We start from the raw sequence: 17,254 nt of genomic DNA on the forward strand, positions 1-17,254 counted from the left end.
AACAAAAACACAGCCGAGAACATTTCACACTACAGACCTGGATTAAAAGTGAAGGGTTATCAAAATTGTCAATAAAACATTTCTCAGTCAAAATAAGTAAAATATAGGGAAAGTGTCATTGAATGAAATGTGTGGCACCCAGCTCTATGTTTGGTTCCCCAAGGTCAGTGCTTGTGCCTATTCCAGAACACTCTGCTGTTACTGCTGAGGTTCCTGACAAAGAGCTGCTTTCAATAATGATCAATTTTTAAACAACATGCCACAATTTTAAAATATAAAATGTTAAAATATACCCCCCAACACCACCATCATGTATATTGGACAGTAGGCTAATGGGCCAAAATAACCTGTTATTTCACAGTTTGTGACACTGCCAACAATCAGCCAGATCAGAGGCAAGAGTATGGGCAAAACTGATGTTTTTTTCTTTTTTCTTTTAAAATCTGGAAATATTGTAACCAACCAGCCTCCCCTGTTTCAAAGACTACCAGCTGCCAGTGCTCCCCACCCACCCATTTCTGGAATGGATGAATGTTTTGAATTTATAGTGTTAAAATTGAGAGTTTTAAGTGATTACATGCTTTAGTTTTGAATTTAGTGTCATTTTTGTTCAGAATAATTAGCATTTCAGTGTGGGGTTTTTTTTTTTTTAAATTTGCATTGGATAGGACCGACAGTAGATCTGACACCAAGTCCTCCTTCAGAATCTGAACTCGAGACTCTTGAGTGTATGCATACAAGTATTGATTTTGTTGACCAGTATGTTTGATCACCGTTAAAAGCTTTGGTAGAAAAAAATGATATTGCAAGCACTGTAAGACTCCTTTTATAACGTGGGTTGTGCTGCACTCCTCTCTACAGCACAGCTTAATCTGATGGCAGTGAGAGGCAAGTAATAGACATTTGATTAGAATATGTATTGTATACACACTAAACAGGACACCTAACTATCAGTAACAACATTGGTGTTCTGGTGAATCATCATACCAGTCGTTAATCCCATGATCTGCAAAGTCAAAACATGGTGATGCTGAGCTAGCTGGATAATGCTTACTAGCTAGCTACAACACAAGGTCTTGTTGAAGTGGAAACATGCATCTTTGTTATTGTCTGAGCTTGCAGCTCATTCAGGCCTGCTGTGTGCAGCTCTGAAGCAGATAGCTAACCAGCTTTTCAGTCTGACTTATAGCAGCTTGAGACATGGACATTTTTTTCCCTGACTCAGCAGATGAAACCACACATACAATGTAAGTTTGCTGGCTTATCTTTGTTTCAGAATATAGATTAACATGACTAAAAAGCAATCAGACCAATCAGGACAAGAGCAGCTTATGGGGATTCAGATTTATAGACTTGGATTTAATAGTTGTAGGAGGTGCAAGAGCCAACGCAGTTCTTATAGGAGTAGTAGGTGCAAGAGCTAACGCAGCTCTCAAAGTACTTGCTGGCAGCAAAGTAGGAAGAAGCTGAGCAACCTAAAAAAGAAAAAGCATCAGATAAATGGATGGTTCTCTGTGTGTGTATGTATATATATATATATATATATATATATATATATATATATATATATATAGGGGCAGCACGGTGGTGTAGTGGTTAGCGCTGTCGCCTCACAGCAAGAAGGTCCGGGTTCGAGCCCAGTGGCCAGCGAGGGCCTTTCTGTGCGGAGTTTGCATGTTCTCCCCGTGTCTGCGTGGGTTTCCTCCGGGTGCTCCGGTTTCTCCCACAGTCCAAAGACATGCAGGTTAGGTTAACTGGTGACTCTAAATTGACTGTAGGTGTGAGTGTGAATGGTTGTCTGTGTCTATGTGTCAGCCCTGTGATGACCTGGCGACTTGTCCAGGGTGTACCCTGCCTTTCGCCCGTAGTCAGCTGGGATAGGCTCCAGCTTGCCTGCGACCCTGTAGAAGGATAAAGCGGCTAGAGATAATGAGAATGAGATTATATATATATATATATATATATATATATATATATATATTCTTAACTAGATTCAAGTTATAATATATGTAGAACCCAGGTCATGGGTACAGGAGTTGCAGCAACAGGGTTTATTCATGCAGTAAATTTACTCTAACTGGCAAAATACTTGGACTTGTCCAACTCACTCTGGCCAGTTCCCAGGCCACTCTTGATGGTGTTGATCAAAGGGTATTTGCCCTGTTTGCAGAAGGTGCCAGTGAAGTCATCCAGGTCCAGAGACCACACCATCGCACCTCCAAAGTTGTTTTCCTTCAACCAGTTAAGCTATAGGATTTTGAAAGAATAACAGAACAACTCACTATAGTTACATGCACAAAATATTCTGAAAAAGACTATGTGACATGAAAATGAGTGCTCCACTAATATTCCCATATCGATGCAGCTGTCCTTACTCCGCTTAATGTAAAACACTACCATGTTGGTTTAAGTACAATGCACAGAGCTGATCATAAACAGGCACGAGGCCATGTATCAAACTGCTATAAAAACCCCAACTGAGACGCATATTCCAAATACACTGTATACACGCTCAAAAAATGCTAAAACCCGAAAAATGTCAGCAGATGCAACATGTCTTAATCGGAAAATGCTAAATTTGAAAAAAGGACAAATTCTGAATATCCAAATGGAATATGCTGTTTGCATGACCTGTATCAAATTCCAAATATTAGTGTGCATATAAACATACTGGGGCAGCATGGTGGTGTAGTGATTAGCACTGTCACCTCACAGCAAGAAGGTTCTGGGTTTGAGCCCAATGGCTGACAGGGGCCTTTCTGTGTGGAGTTTGCATGTTCTCCCCATGTCTGTGTGGGTTTCCTCCGGATGCTCCGGTTTCCCCCACAGTCCAAAGACATGCAGGTTAGGATAATTGGTGGCTCTAAATTGACCATAGGTCTGAGTGTGAATGTCTGTCTCTATGTGTCAGTTCTGTGATGATCTGGCGACTTGTTCAGGGTGTACCCCACCTCTCACCCATAGTTAGCTGGGATAGGCTCTAGGTTTCCTGTGACCCTGCACAGGATAAGCAGGTATGTATGTATGTATGGATGGATGGATGGATGTATGGATGGATGGATGGATGGATGGATGGATGGATGGATGGATGGATGGATGGATGGATGGATGGATGGATGGATGGATGGATGGATGGATGGATGGATGGATGGATGGATGGATGGATGGATGGATGGATGGATGGATGGATGGATGGATGGATGGATGGATGGATGGATGGATGGATGGATGGATGGATGGATGGATGGATGGATGGATGGATGGATGGATGGATGGATGGATGGATGGATGGATGGATGGATGGATGGATGGATGGATGGATGGATGGATGGATGGATGGATGGATGGATGGATGGATGGATGGATGGATGGATGGATGGATGGATGGATGGATGGATGGATGGATGGATGGATGGATGGATGGATGGATGGATGGATGGATGGATGGATGGATGGATGGATGGATGGATAAACATACTAAGTACTCTAGATGCAGAGCCATGTACTTACAAACCATTTATGGTCCAAAACTTCCTTTGGCCAATCTATAGACATTTAGAGCCTTGTGAATAGAAAATACCTTGATCTGGAAGCTCTTGATGTTGTCATAGCCAACCCAAACATTCTGACTGTTGTAGGCATATGGCACATCCTGAGGGGTATCCCAAGCCTGAGTGGCTCCTTGAGACAGGAAGTTACAGATCTGGAAAGAAAGGATTGAATTAAAATGTGAGATCAAGCCAGAATTATGACTGTAGGATAGAATGTCAAAGTAAATTACAAGGTATCTTGATCCTCACCTCATAGTAAGCCCAGAATCCAGCTTGTCTGGTGTAAGGTCCAGCAGGTCCAGGTCCAGCAGTGGGAGCTCCCACACCAGTGTTGGCAGAGCTAGCCAGCTTGAAGGTGTGTCCATAGGTGGGGAATCCAACAAGAAGCTTCTCAGCAGGAGCACCATTGCTCTTCCAGTAGTTCATAGCATAGTTCTGAAGTGGTGGAGAAAGGAATTTAGATCTCACCAGAAATCAGACATTATTTACTGGGTTTGATATTGAGGTACACTTACCACATTCAAGTAAGATCCCTGGTCAGATGGTCCAGCATACAGAGGGCTGTTCTCACCAGTCTGGTGCTCCCAAGACCCATAGAAATCATAGGTCATGACATGGAAGTAGTCCAGGACCCTGTGAAAGACAGATATAGAGGTCAGCTTACAGGAGAAACTGTTGATTCTCTGTCAAAATTACTAAAAGGACTCTATACGAACTGGCCAATCTGAGTGATCTGGTATCCAGAGTCGATGGTAGCTTTGCCAGCAGAGACTGCAGCAGTCAACAAAAGACGAGGACGGTTGGTCTGTTTGCCCTCAGCCACAAAGGCAGCCATCATTTCCTATTAGAAGCAGATGTGGCAAGATCAGTAAGCAGATAGGAAGGAGAGTAAAAACAGTCTCTTGTGAGATTGGTAAAATGAGAGATAACTGTTGGGTGGAAACTAACACAAAATGACTATAAATTAGAAAGGGATATAAATTTGTATCACATTACATGGTATTTAGCAGATGCTCTTATACAGAGTGACATACAACGAGTGCAAAAGTCAGGTACACAAAGTGCTGAACTTCTAGACAAGAAAGTTCTAGTGCCAACTGAACAAGTGACAAAATAATACTTAGGGTAATATTCTGTTGAAGTACCAATTCTCACCAAATAGCCAAGGAAACAAACCAACCATACAAAGTACAACTAAATAGAGAACTCAAATGGCTAACTCCAGGCTGGACAGTACACAGCCTGGGTTGGTCTAGACCAGGGCTTTTCAAAGTGTGGGGCGCCAGAGTTCTTCAGGGGGGGCGCAACGTGAGAGACAAAATGGATCGATTTTTAGTACCTAAAGCTACAGGGAGTGAGGAGACGGCCAAGCAAAAAAACAGAGCCTCCAGGATGTTGCGATTTGCAATTTCAGCGCAAATTCAACCAATCCCCACGAATTCAGGGCGGTGCTGCAATTATATCCAATCACCACAACTTTCCTGCAAATTTGACCAATCGTTGGCGTCGTCTTGAGGTGACATCGACAAACTACCTTCCGCCTTACTTCCGGATGTCTATGTTCAAGAGAAGCAGCATGCGCGCAGTGTTGCCAGATTGGCGGTTTCAAGTGCATTTTGGCGGGTTTTGAACATATTTTGGGATGGAAAACGTCAGCAGTATCTGGCAACATTGCATGATGTGCGAGTCAGTGTTTATGTAGGCTTAAATTCTGTTACTGAAAGTGTGTTATGTTTACAGTGAAGGACTGTGTGCACTTTTTTTTTTTACTTAATACAAGAAATTAATGGATGCCAACATTTTTGCCAAAATGGTATTTTATTTTCCATTGTTTCGGCAGCTTCAGCATCATACTGTGAGATTCTGTTGAAATTGTTTTTTTTTTCCTTCTATGAAGCCTGAGCCATTTATTTTATTAGTTTATTGTTTAATTTAGTCTTCAGGAGAAACTGCCTGCACACGGTACTAGTATTAATAGTTTTTTTTTCTCACATGAAAGCTGAGGCATTTATATTATATTTTAAGGTAACTTCATGTTGTGCTGTGAGGTTCTCTGCACTTTAACTTTTGAACCAACAGGAGCATTTGGATAAGTAAAGCCTATTTTTCTGCATTTTTGTAGTCCTGGTAATCTTTTATATTGGTAAAGTTGTTTATAGGACCATTTCTCAGTGTCTTTTTTTTTAATCAATAGTTTTTCAGTAATAACTTAATATTTAACATATCACTCAATTTTAATCACAAAAAGAGAAAATCTCAACAATTTCTCACAACTTTCACTTCCTCCTGCAATGTAATCGCAACAAAAACCTAATCACCGCAACTTTTATCGCAATTTTTTTGGAAACCCCCGCAACAGCAGACATTTTAGCCCACAGCAATCACAAAAAAGGCCCGCGGAATCCTGGGGGACTGGAAAAAGAAGGAAGTATGACCACGATTATTTAAAGTTTGGATTTTCATGGACTGGATCTGAAGATGCTCCACTGCCACAGTGTGTTGTCTGCCAAGAGGTGCTAGCTAACTATGCTATGAGATGTTTAAAATGTGTAAAACAAGCTGTTTTTAAAAGCACAGATGTTTAAAATGTGAAAAAGAAAAAAATAATGTGTAAACCAACCATTTTTTTTTAAATACGAATGGAACATTAAGTATAGCAACAACAAAAATTGTAAGGGGGGGCGCTGTTGTTTATTTGCTCTCCGAGGGGGGGCTGACTCTCCCACACTTTGAAAACCCCTGGTCTAGACCAAAACACAGTTACGCAGTGGGCAGGGAAGAAATGGAGAGGTGCAGCCTCAAGAGGTGAGTCTTTAGTCTGTACTTGAAGGTGGTCAGGGAGTTGGCAGTTCTGACCTCAATGGAAAGGTCATTCCATCAACAGGGAACCAGGACAGACAGCAGTCTTAAGTGGGCTGGGCAGGAATGGAGAGGAGGAGGGGCCAGGAAACCAGTAGTAGTGGAGAAATTTGCAAATTTCTATAAATTTGTCTGGTTAAGGCACAAGTGCTTCTCAGATTGAAACCTACATCTTTGTGGGCTGTTTTTCATGCCAGTGAATACCTGAACCAAGGTGGTGAAGAGTTGTTTGTCCTGAGAAGGGCTACCACGGGAACCAGGATACTCCCAGTCAATGTCCAGACCATCAAACTCATACTGCCTCAGGAACTTAATCACAGAGCTGATGAAAGTCTGACGGGTAGCAGAGGTGGCCACCATAGCAGAGAACCTAAGATAGTCAAGAACTGAGTAAGTGACAGGGCTGCTTTTTATATTGTTTGAATCAGATCACAAGACTTTACATACTTGGCAGTGCCAAAGTTCCAGCCACCGATAGCCAGAAGGGTCTTCAGGTTGCTGTTCCTGTTGAGAACATAAGGAATATTTAAGTTCTCTCTTTAGCAGAACATGTATGTAAACAATGGAGGAAGAAAACTGGTTTATCTTTACGAATTAGAAATATGCAAGTTTAACCAAACCAACCCAGTTGGATATCAACTCAGAATAAATCAACATACTGGTTCTTCAAGGCCTGGAACTCTCCATAAAGCTTCACATCATCCCACTCATATGTTGTAATTTCATTGTTGTTCATTCCAGCAAAAGCATAAATCAGATGGTCACACAGGCATGGGTCAATATTGGTGGGCATGTACTTTCCGACTCCAGGTCTATACTGTCCCCAGTTGGTGAAGTAACAGGACAGGATATAGGAGGATCCTAGGAAAAGGGATTTTGGAATTATTTTTAAAAAGGGCTTCAATTTAAAATTCGCTTAGATCTTTATCTGCACAGTGGCACTGAACCATGTAAAGAGAAAATTACATATCTGTATGCCATTTCAACAAGCTTACCTAGCTGCACGTGCAGCAGGAGAGCCAGTCCTGGAAATGAAATGAAGACACTTTATATCTCAACATATTCTGACAACTCTACAATTCTTCTGCATATTGTATGCTGTGAAATATATTAACAGGGACAAAATCATAGGTTGCTAATAAGTTGACACTACAGTAAAGGTAATATCATTTAGTTTATTTGTCTATGTTGCATAATTGTTTGCAATACTCAAGCCTGCTGTTGTTAATAAGAAAATACAGAGATAGAAATGAAATTTATTATTTATTTATATTGTATAAATCATAGACATTTGAAGCACCAAAGGTTTAATATTTGTGACATTTATCGTTCTAGATATTTCAATTATAAAATGTCATGTTAAAGAAAGTAAAGTACATGGAGGTTCTAACTCACCAACACAAATCAGAAGCTTGCTCATGATGCCTATGCGCAGTTCACAAGTAGCATCAACACCTTTTATATACACACTCCTAAACAACACCGCATTCCTTATTTAATTCTCAGCCACTTACGGTATTTACCCAGGCTAAAACATCTTAGCCGTCAGCAATTTGATAAAGATTAAACAAGGATAAGTGGCTTAAATGTCAGAAATTGCAAGCTGAGGTGAAGTGAGGCCCCAAGAGCAGACTCAAAACAGGCAGTGTACAGAAAAGAACTTCTTTAATGAAGTTGAGGGCAGAGGTACAATAAGGCTCAGGCAAAAATCAGTGGTCAAAGAACAGGCCAAGGAGGTCAAAACACAGAAGAGCAGGCAGGCACAGTCAGGGACAAAAACAGGACAGAAGAATCTTCACAAAAACTGAAAACAGGGACAAGGGAAACCCAGGCAGAGGAAGAAAATAAAACCCACACACAATCCAGAAGAACAGGCAGATAAACAGGGGCAAAAACTGGACAGAAAACTAGACAAAAAAAAGGAACAATATAGGCAGGGGGAAAATCGAGAAGTCACAATACCAGAGGGCTGTAGCAAGGAGAGGAAAGTCTGCAAGAGACAGTCTGGCACCTGGAGTAGCTCCAAACAGCTCTTAAGGCCCTGGCTGATGGGAGAGGAGTGGTAGCAGGTGGGTCATTCCACGTCAAATCAACCGGGGCCCGCGCACTTAGGTCTCAAAAAATTCTGAAAAAATCACCAGATGTACCCATGTTACCTAGGAGAAACACTGTAAATTTATTTGAATGTAAGATGTATACTTTCCATGTTACAGCCAGTTTTACTGGGGGAGGGGGGTGTCAATTTTGTTCAGACTTTTTTTTTTTTTGTCAAAGTTCACAAGCCCATAGCTCAAGAACTAAACTGTGTAGGAGGCTCAAATTTTGCATGCTGGTACATAAATAGACATGGTATGTAGCAAAACTGTCATTTTGGGTCTGGATGATCCTGCATGGTCATAGCACTCCCTCAAAATGATCAAAATTTTATTGGAGTTTTTGGCTGTGCTCTGTTTAGGCCTTCAGAAGACACATTTTTACCCAACATAGGCTCTTGATTTTTTTTCCCTTATTGAGATAAGTAGAAACACTCTCAAAAAAAGCAATAAACAGAAAGAAAACTCTATCAGTGTTTGAACAGAAGAACTCACAAGTCTGACAAATCATTTTAGATATCATTTTCAGAGCAACGTAACACCTTGTGGGAATGTGCACAGATTTTTAAAATATTTTTTCTTTATTCTCCATGATCCCTTCTTTTTAAAAACACCAATTTGACTTGTCTTACTTGAATCTTTCTTTTTTATTTTCCACCCTGAACATGGGCAAAATGCACCATTGAGAGCAATATGTTTTCTATAACATTAATGTAAAGAGTAAATAATCAAAAGCCAATTTTGCCCTGACATGATCACCTGAGAGTGCTTGTGCAGGGGTGGAGGTATCCTTTTCAATTTCAATGATTCAGTGATTTTAGGGGCACTTGTGGTTACTCTCAATAGTGGTCCTGTGCACCTCATTTGTCCTAACATAGCCTGATGGAGCTAATGTGATCAACTGAAGGTACCGGAGTAGAGGTGGGGTAGAGGCCTTTTATTTCAGTGATTCCAGTGGCACCTTTTGTCACTCTTGAATCTTAAAATGGCCACAAATCTTCCAAGCTGTTCTTTTGGTTCTGCTGAAAGTGAATGTCACCTGTCTCTTAAGGTTAGTAGTCTTTTATTCACTTAATTTATTTATTAATGATTCAACTCTGGAATAAAGTCTTACAAATATATTGTCACATCTCTTTGAAGGAAGCATGACCTCCTGAGGCTGAGTGATCTGGCTGAAACTGATGTTGAACTCCTAATTCTCAGATCGCAGAAGAAAGCTGGACCAGATGCAACAATATGCATTCATTACTGGAAGTTCTACATTGAAAAATATGAATACCTGCAAAAAAAATGTATTGACCCTCTGAGGCAACATTTAAAGGCAATAACAAAAAACCTCAAAACTCTGAGCAAGGAGGATACTGACCAACTGAATGTGCTTAGTGATATTTCAGTGAGCCTTATTCCTGGTCAAAAAATGTGTTATCCTGGTCAAAGCTCAACGCCCTGAATATCCCTTCAATGGAGCCAACCGAAGAGGTCACTATGGACTTCCAACCTTCAGAGGTATCAACACTGAACACCAGCCTAAAAGAACTTGGAGTGTCTCCTGTCAGAACTTCTCGAGTCAGTAATATGTCAAGCTATGCCAAAAGAAAAGCAACGGAAGTTAATAAGGCCCTTGTAATGAAGATCTCCTCGGCTTGTGGTGTGCCTTCATCCACATTAGAAGAATGTTCAAATTGCAAGGACCTGGACATTCTGATGGACCTGCTGAAAGAAAAGATTGCAGTTTCCCCAAGGAATGTGCAGACCCAACTCCTTACTCTGGTACCTGACAGCTGGACTGTGGAGAAAGTAACAGAAAAATTTGAAGCAACTCCATACATGGTGAAAGCTGCCCGAAAATTACGGCAAGAGCATGGTATCCTTGCAGAACCTCAGGCGCAGAGAGGGAAATGTATATCACCAGAAATTCATGCAAGAGTCAAAACTTTCTATGAGAGTGATGAATTTACCAGATTACTTCCAGGGGCAAAGGACTATAAGTCTGTAAAGTCCAGTGAAACAGGAATGCGGGAGCACAAGCAAAAACAACTGATCCTGATGAATTTGAATGAACTCTTTGAAAATTATAAAGCCCAATTTCCTGAAGACAAAATAGGATTGTCCAAGTTCTGTATGCTACGACCCGGTCACTGCATCACTGTGGGGAGTAGAGGAACACACTCTGTATGCGTATGCCAAATTAATCAAAATATAAAACTAATGCTGGCTGCCCTGCCAAGTGAAGACCAGAGAATCACCTACCATGCCCTGATGGCAAAGATTGTGTGTTCAGTAACATCAAAACTTTGTATGGTGCACAGAAGTCCATGCTGCCCTGGGGTTGGTGTACTCAAGAGCTACCTGGAGACCTTGTGTGAATTAAATGACATGACTGAAGATTCTGATGTTTTGTTCAAGCAACGGATTTCAACTGATCACACCACAATTCAAACATGCTCTAGCACATTGGTGGAATTTGTTGATACCATTGTGAAGAAGACTGACAAACTGACAAGTCATCATTTCATCTGGAAACACCAAGCGGCATTCTTGTCCACCTTAAAAGAACAGCTGGGACCAAATGAAGCGATAATCATCCTGGATTTTGCAGAGAATTACAGCTTTGTGGTACAAGATGCAGTTCAAGGATTTCACTGGGAGAATTCCCAAGCAACAATTCATCCTTTTGTTGCTTATTTCAAGCAGCTTGGTGAACTGCGACATGAGAGCATTTGTGTCATAAGCGATTGTCTGCAACATGACACAATAACTGTTCACAGATTCCAGAAGGATGTCCTGAGCTACCTGCAAAAGACAGCACCCCAACTAAGCAAAATCTTTTACTTCTCAGATGGAGCTTCATCTCAGTATAAAAATTTCAAAAACTTTGCGAATCTTGTGTGTCATCAGCATGATTTTGGATTTGAAGCCGAATGGCATTATTTTGCTACATCCCATGGCAAGAATGTCTGCGATGGCATGGGTGGCACTATTAAAAGAGAAGCAGCAAAAGCCAGTCTCCAAGCAGCAACTTCAGGACACATTCTGACACCAGCAGATTTATATGAGTGGGGCGTAGGACATATAAAAAATGTTCACTTTTTGTTCATATCAAATGAAGATGTCATATCTCATGCTGCTGAACAGAGGATGTGATTCTCCAAGGCCAAAAGAGTACCTGGTACTCGAGAATACCACTGTTACATCCCTACAGAGGACGGCAGACTCAAAGTAAGTCGGGTGTCTGGGGAAGACAGTCAGCTGACTGTTCAAATATTCACTGAAGGAGCTGAGATGCTACTGTTTCCTGATCACACTCATGCTGCATCAGCAGTGTCCGTCACATTAGACCAGTGCCATATTGGAGGCTATGTTGGATGCAGGTATGATGAAAAATGTTGGATTGGTATGATTTGTGACAAGAGTGAAGCGGAATCAGACATCCAGATATGTTTCATGCACCCAAAGTATCCCGCTCCATCTTTCCACTGGCCATCAAGAGAAGATATTTGTTGGATGCCATTACAATGCATCGTTGCATTCCTTAGTGCACCTACAACTGTCAGTGGGAGGCAGGACCACCTTGATCTCAAAGACAAAGATGCTCTACACTCTGCACTTCAAATGAAACAGAAATGAGGCTAGTTATGATTAATTGTTATAAATGAGCATGATGTAAAATGAAGTACCATGTTTGTTTTGTGCTTAATGTGCCTCTGATTACTTATTTCTGATGTTTTTTCTTTCAGTTTTGATGTTTGTCATCATTGGGAAAAAGTGCATTTTGTCCATATTCAGAGTGGAAAATAAAAATTAAAGATTCACATAAGACAAGTCAAATTGGTGTTTTTAAAAAGAAGGGTTCATGGAGAATGAAGAAAACAATACAAAAAAAATCTGTGCACATTCCCACAAGGTGTTACGGTGCTCTGAAAATGACATCCAAAATGATTTGTCAGACTTGTGAGGTCTTCTGTTCAAACACTGATAGAGTTTCATACATGTCAACCTATACGGAATGTCCGTATTTTATACGGATTTGATTCAATAAACGTAGCATACGGGCGTATAAATAAAGTTATACGGATTATTTAAAAAAACTTCAATATTTATTTAGAGCTATAATCAATTCCCACGATGATAAAAGAGCGCATAACATTTACTGTACACCACAGCCAGCCAGTAAAGAGTCTTATGAAATCGCGCGTTATCTTGTGGTAGCAAGACTTCGTTCCACTTTTGATCATGCGCACACCGCATTGCGAGAATCCCGCCAACCGTGAAGTCATAGACATATAAACATAGACGCCGCCTTCTGCGTAGAATCATACGTCATCCTCGCCGCCATATTGGATGTGGCAAAGTGAAGATTCTTCAGCCGTCTCTGGTATAGCGTCTAGACAGTAGCCGAGAATAAAGATGCCTCATTCATGTGCTGCATTTAACTGTACCAACAGGTTTACCGTCCAAACGAGATCACATGGGATTACCTTTCACAGGTGAGACTGGAAAAATACTTTTCATTGTATTTGGTCATTATAACGTAATTTTACAAACAGATTTTCCTGACTTTGTGGCTAATATGAAGTCTCGCGCATAATAGCCGCTCGGTGAAACCTGTCTCCAAACAACAAAGTATTTCCTTCGTGACTACGTTGATAACACTTTGTGTTTTAGTCAAACATTGGAGCTTTGTATTCATTCTGAAGGTTTATTGTTATTAATATTGAATAAAAAGTAACTGGGATATATCATTGTTAATTATCATTCAAATTTTAGGTACATTATTTTAATTTGCATCTTATACGGATTTTATAAGGAAAATACGGATTTTGGAGGTTGGTTATACAGGTTTGATTGACCAAAGGTTGACATGTATGGAGTTTCCTTTCTGTTTATTGCTTTTTTTGAGTGTTTCTACTTATCTCAATAAGGGGAAAAAAAATCAAGAGCCTATGTTGGGTAAAAATGTGTCTTCTGAAGGCCTAAACAGAGCACAGCCAAAAACTCCAATAAAATTTTGATCATATTTGAGGGAGTGCTATGACCATGCAGGATCATCCAGACCCAAAATGACAGTTTTGCTACATACAATACCTATTTATGTACCAACATGCAAAATTTGAGCCTCCTACATGGAGGTTCTTGAGCTATGGGCTTGTGAACTTTAACAAAAAAAAGAGTCTGAACAAAATTGACACTCCCCTCCCCCAGTAAAACTGGCTGTAACATGGAAAGTATACATCTTACATTCAAATAAATTTACAGTGTTTCTCCTAGGTAACATGGGTACATCTGGTGATTTTTTCAGAATTTTTTGAGACCTAAGTGCGCGGGCCCCAGTTGATTTGACGTGGAATGACCCAGGTGTGAGAGTGCCAGTTCAGGGAAAATGGCCTACAGCCAGGCAGCACTGAATTCCTGTCCCGGATCCGGTCTGGAGCCAGCACAGAAGTCCCACAAACTCAGGCATGGATGGACTGGACTGTGACATTAAACTTCTTTATTTGCCCCATCCTCCTTGATGGATGGCCACCAAAAACGTTGTTGGACGAGTGCCAGAGTCCAGGCTGCTCCTGGGTGGCACGCCATTCTGGAACCATGACCCCACTGCAACACCTGTGCCAGCACAGAAACAGGAACAAAAAGATGGTTAGGAGGTGCATTACTGGGCCCTGGGTCCTGCTCATGGGCCTTCTGGACCAGGGTTTCCACTTCTAACAGAGTGGCCCTCACCAGGCACCATGGAGGAAGGATGGTCTCAGGGGACGTCGATTCCTCCTGAAGGGGAGAGAACATTCTGGACAAGGCATCGAGCTTACCATTCTTAGAGCCTGGGCGGAAGGAAAGTGTGAACTTAAAATGAGAAAAGAGGCCATCAAGCCTGGTGAGAATTGAGGTGCTTGGCAGTCCTGAGGTATTCGAGGCTCTTGTGATCTGTCCATACGATGAAGGGAAGGTCTGACTCCTCCAACCAGATGTCCCCATTCTTCCAAGGCCAGTTTCACAGCCAACAGTTCCCCATTGCCAACATCATAGTTTCTCTGAGGGGGAAAGCCAACGAGAGAAGGAGCAAGGCTGAAGCATGTTGTCACTAGCCGATCTTTGGGACAATATGGCTCCAACCCCTGACTCCGAAGCATCAACCTCAACCACGAACTGCCGGGACCGGTCTGGAATGGTGAGTATGGGTGCTGACGTGAACCTTTGAGCTTGGAGAACGCCTTCTCGGCCCCTTCCCTCCAGCTGAAAGGGACTTTGGTGGAAGTTAGAGCCATGAGGGGCCCAGCTACCGTACTAAAGTTCCTGATGAATCACCTGTAGAAATTCACAAACCCAAGAAACCAAACAAAGAGTTTGCTTTCCAGGAGTCGTTGAAGGACCTGCCTGACGTGGATGCAGTGTTCATCAAGGGAGCAGGAAAATATATATATATCTATATTGTCCAGATAAACAAAAAAGGTTAAGGTAGTCCCTCAGGACTGGCGCATGCGCAGGTTTACCTTCTTCTTGGCGCCGCGCTGGTGGCTGCCTGTTGCAGCAGATCTGAGTGTGGTTGTATGACTATGTTTGTTGAGTGCTTCGCTGGCGTCTCTGTGTGGATTATTCTCTGGACTAACTTTATTTTCTACCTGGGACACTATGAATACTAAGACTGTGGTGCTGGCCCTGCTTCTTTTGCTCCTTCTCGCCTCGCAAGCCGACTCAACAGGTAGCGGCAGTGGACATGCGATTGTTTACACTTGGGAACAGCTGTTAGCCCTGTGCGGTGCTGGGAAGCTAACCGGCTACAGGCCCGATGTCCCCCACGAGTTGAAAAGGAGGAGAAGAGGCTGCCGCTCGGGGGTTCTGTGCCGCAGCAAAAGGAAACGCTTCAAGCCTACCCTCCCTGCCATCATCACCGGGAACGTGAGATCCATCTGCAACAAGATGGATGAGCTAGTGGCGCTAACGAAGCATCAAAGGGAATACCAGCAGTGTAGCATGATCCTGTTTACTGAGACTTGGCTAACGGAGCTAACACCGGACTCCAATGCTATTCTGGACAGGTTTCAACTTATAAGGGCCGATAGAACAAGGGACAGCGGCAAGAGAAAGGGTGGGGGACTGGCGGTGTTTGTTAATGACAGATGGTGTAATCCGGGGCACATAACCATCAAGGAAAAACTGTGTAGTGTGGACATTGAGCTACTAGCCATTAGCACTAGGCCATACTACTTGCCAAGGGAACTCTCACACGTCATCACGATAGCAGTGTACATCCCACCCTCTGCTAACGCAGACTCAGCCCGTGATGTTCTCCTTTCAGCTGTAAGTAGACTGCAAACACAGCACCCACAAGCCCTCATTCTGATCACGGGAGATTTTAACCATGCCCCCCCAACCGCCACATTGCCAACATTTGCTCAATATATCACCTGCTACACTACAGGGAACAAAACACTAGACCTCTTTTTTGCCAACATTAAGGAGGCATACACTTCATCCCCCCTCCCCCCTTTGGGGAGATCTGACCATGACCTGGTGCATCTCATCCTCGTGTACAAGCCCATGGTACACAAACAACAGGTTACTATGCACACAAGGAAGGTATGGTCGGAAGAGGCGATGGATGCTCTCAGGGACTGTTTTGACAGCACAGTATGGGATGTATTCTGTGAGGACCATGGGGAGGACATGGACAGTCTTACCAGCTGTGTCACAGACTACATCAACTTTTGTGTTGATTCCACCATACCCACCAAGACAGTAAGACTGTTTTCAAACAACAAACCATGGATTACCCCTGATATAAAGGCCCTCCTTAAGGACAAAAGGAGAGCTTTTAAGACGGGGGACAGGGAGCAGATGAAGTGTGTTCAGAGAGAACTGAGGAGGAAAATCAGAGAGGGGAAAAACAGCTACAGGAGGAAGATGGAGGAACAACTACAGCAGTGTGATGTCAGAGGGGTCTGGAGGAGTCTGAAAACAATCTCAGGCCACAACAACTCCAGACCTGAGCTGGCAAGAGACCAGGAGTGGGTGAATAACCTAAATAGGTTTTTTAATAGATTTGACCAACCAGCCACCCCTTTCCCCGCCTCCTACTCCCCTCTCCTCCCTCCCCCCTCACCTAGTGTGGTGCTCTCCACAGTGCAGCTGGAGAGGGAACTGGCCAAGCTCAGGGTCAAGAAGGCGACAGGTCCTGATGGCATCAGTTCCAGGCTCCTCAAATCCTGCGCTAGACAACTGAGTGGGATTGTTGAGCATCTTTTCAACATGAGCCTGAGACAGCAGAAGGTACCGCAGCTGTGGAAGACCTCTTGTGTGGTACCGGTGCCCAAAATATCTAGGCCCTGTGATTTTAACTACTACAGACCGGTGGCCCTGACAGCCCACCTGGCAAAGACCCTGGAGAGGCTTGTTCTTCACCACCTGCGCCCCCTGGTGAGCTCATCTGCAGACCCACTGCAGTTTGCCTACCAGCCCGGCATCGGGGTTGAGGACGCTGTCATCTTCCTCACACAGAAAGCCCTGTCTCATCTGGAGAGGCCTGGAAGCATTGTGAGAATCATGTTTTACGACTTCTCTAGTGCTTTTAATACCATCCATCCAGACCTACTGAGGGACAAGCTGGTACGAGCAGGAGTGCACCACAACCTGTCAGCATGGCTCCTGGACTTCCTGAGTGACAGGCCGCAGTATGTGAGGACAAAAGGCTGCGTGTCCGACACTGTGGTCTGTAACACGGGGGCACCGCAGGGGACCGTGTTGGCCCCTCTT

At 42.8% G+C, this 17,254-nt stretch overlaps 1 protein-coding gene across 9 annotated transcripts in view; it reads right to left on the reverse strand.

Moving 5' to 3' along the window:
• The window catches only part of LOC132874239 (acidic mammalian chitinase-like), a 173,922-nt gene that overhangs the window by 122,755 nt on the left and 33,913 nt on the right, over window positions 1-17,254 (reverse strand). For 6 of the 9 annotated variants that reach the window (XM_060910230.1, XM_060910234.1, XM_060910239.1 and 3 more), the window contains exons 2-10: window positions 7,406-7,435; window positions 7,070-7,271; window positions 6,858-6,914; window positions 6,615-6,780; window positions 4,268-4,392; window positions 4,067-4,184; window positions 3,801-3,986; window positions 3,581-3,703; window positions 2,109-2,247 (exon numbers count right to left, since the gene is read on the reverse strand). The exons of 1 other annotated variant lie outside the window; for it this stretch is intronic. In XM_060910230.1, the coding sequence (XP_060766213.1) occupies window positions 2,109-2,247; window positions 3,581-3,703; window positions 3,801-3,986; window positions 4,067-4,184; window positions 4,268-4,392; window positions 6,615-6,780; window positions 6,858-6,914; window positions 7,070-7,271; window positions 7,406-7,435 (1,146 nt within the window). Of the gene's footprint in view, window positions 1-898; window positions 1,476-2,108; window positions 2,248-3,580; window positions 3,704-3,800; window positions 3,987-4,066; window positions 4,185-4,267; window positions 4,393-6,614; window positions 6,781-6,857; window positions 6,915-7,069; window positions 7,272-7,405; window positions 7,436-8,421; window positions 8,536-17,254 lie in introns of those variants that run through there. 2 more of the 9 variants (XM_060910231.1, XM_060910242.1) reach the window with 2 other exon arrangements.

This window comes from Neoarius graeffei, chromosome 26 (genome assembly GCF_027579695.1).
Source record: "Neoarius graeffei isolate fNeoGra1 chromosome 26, fNeoGra1.pri, whole genome shotgun sequence".
NCBI classification, from domain to species: Eukaryota; Metazoa; Chordata; class Actinopteri; order Siluriformes; family Ariidae; genus Neoarius; species Neoarius graeffei.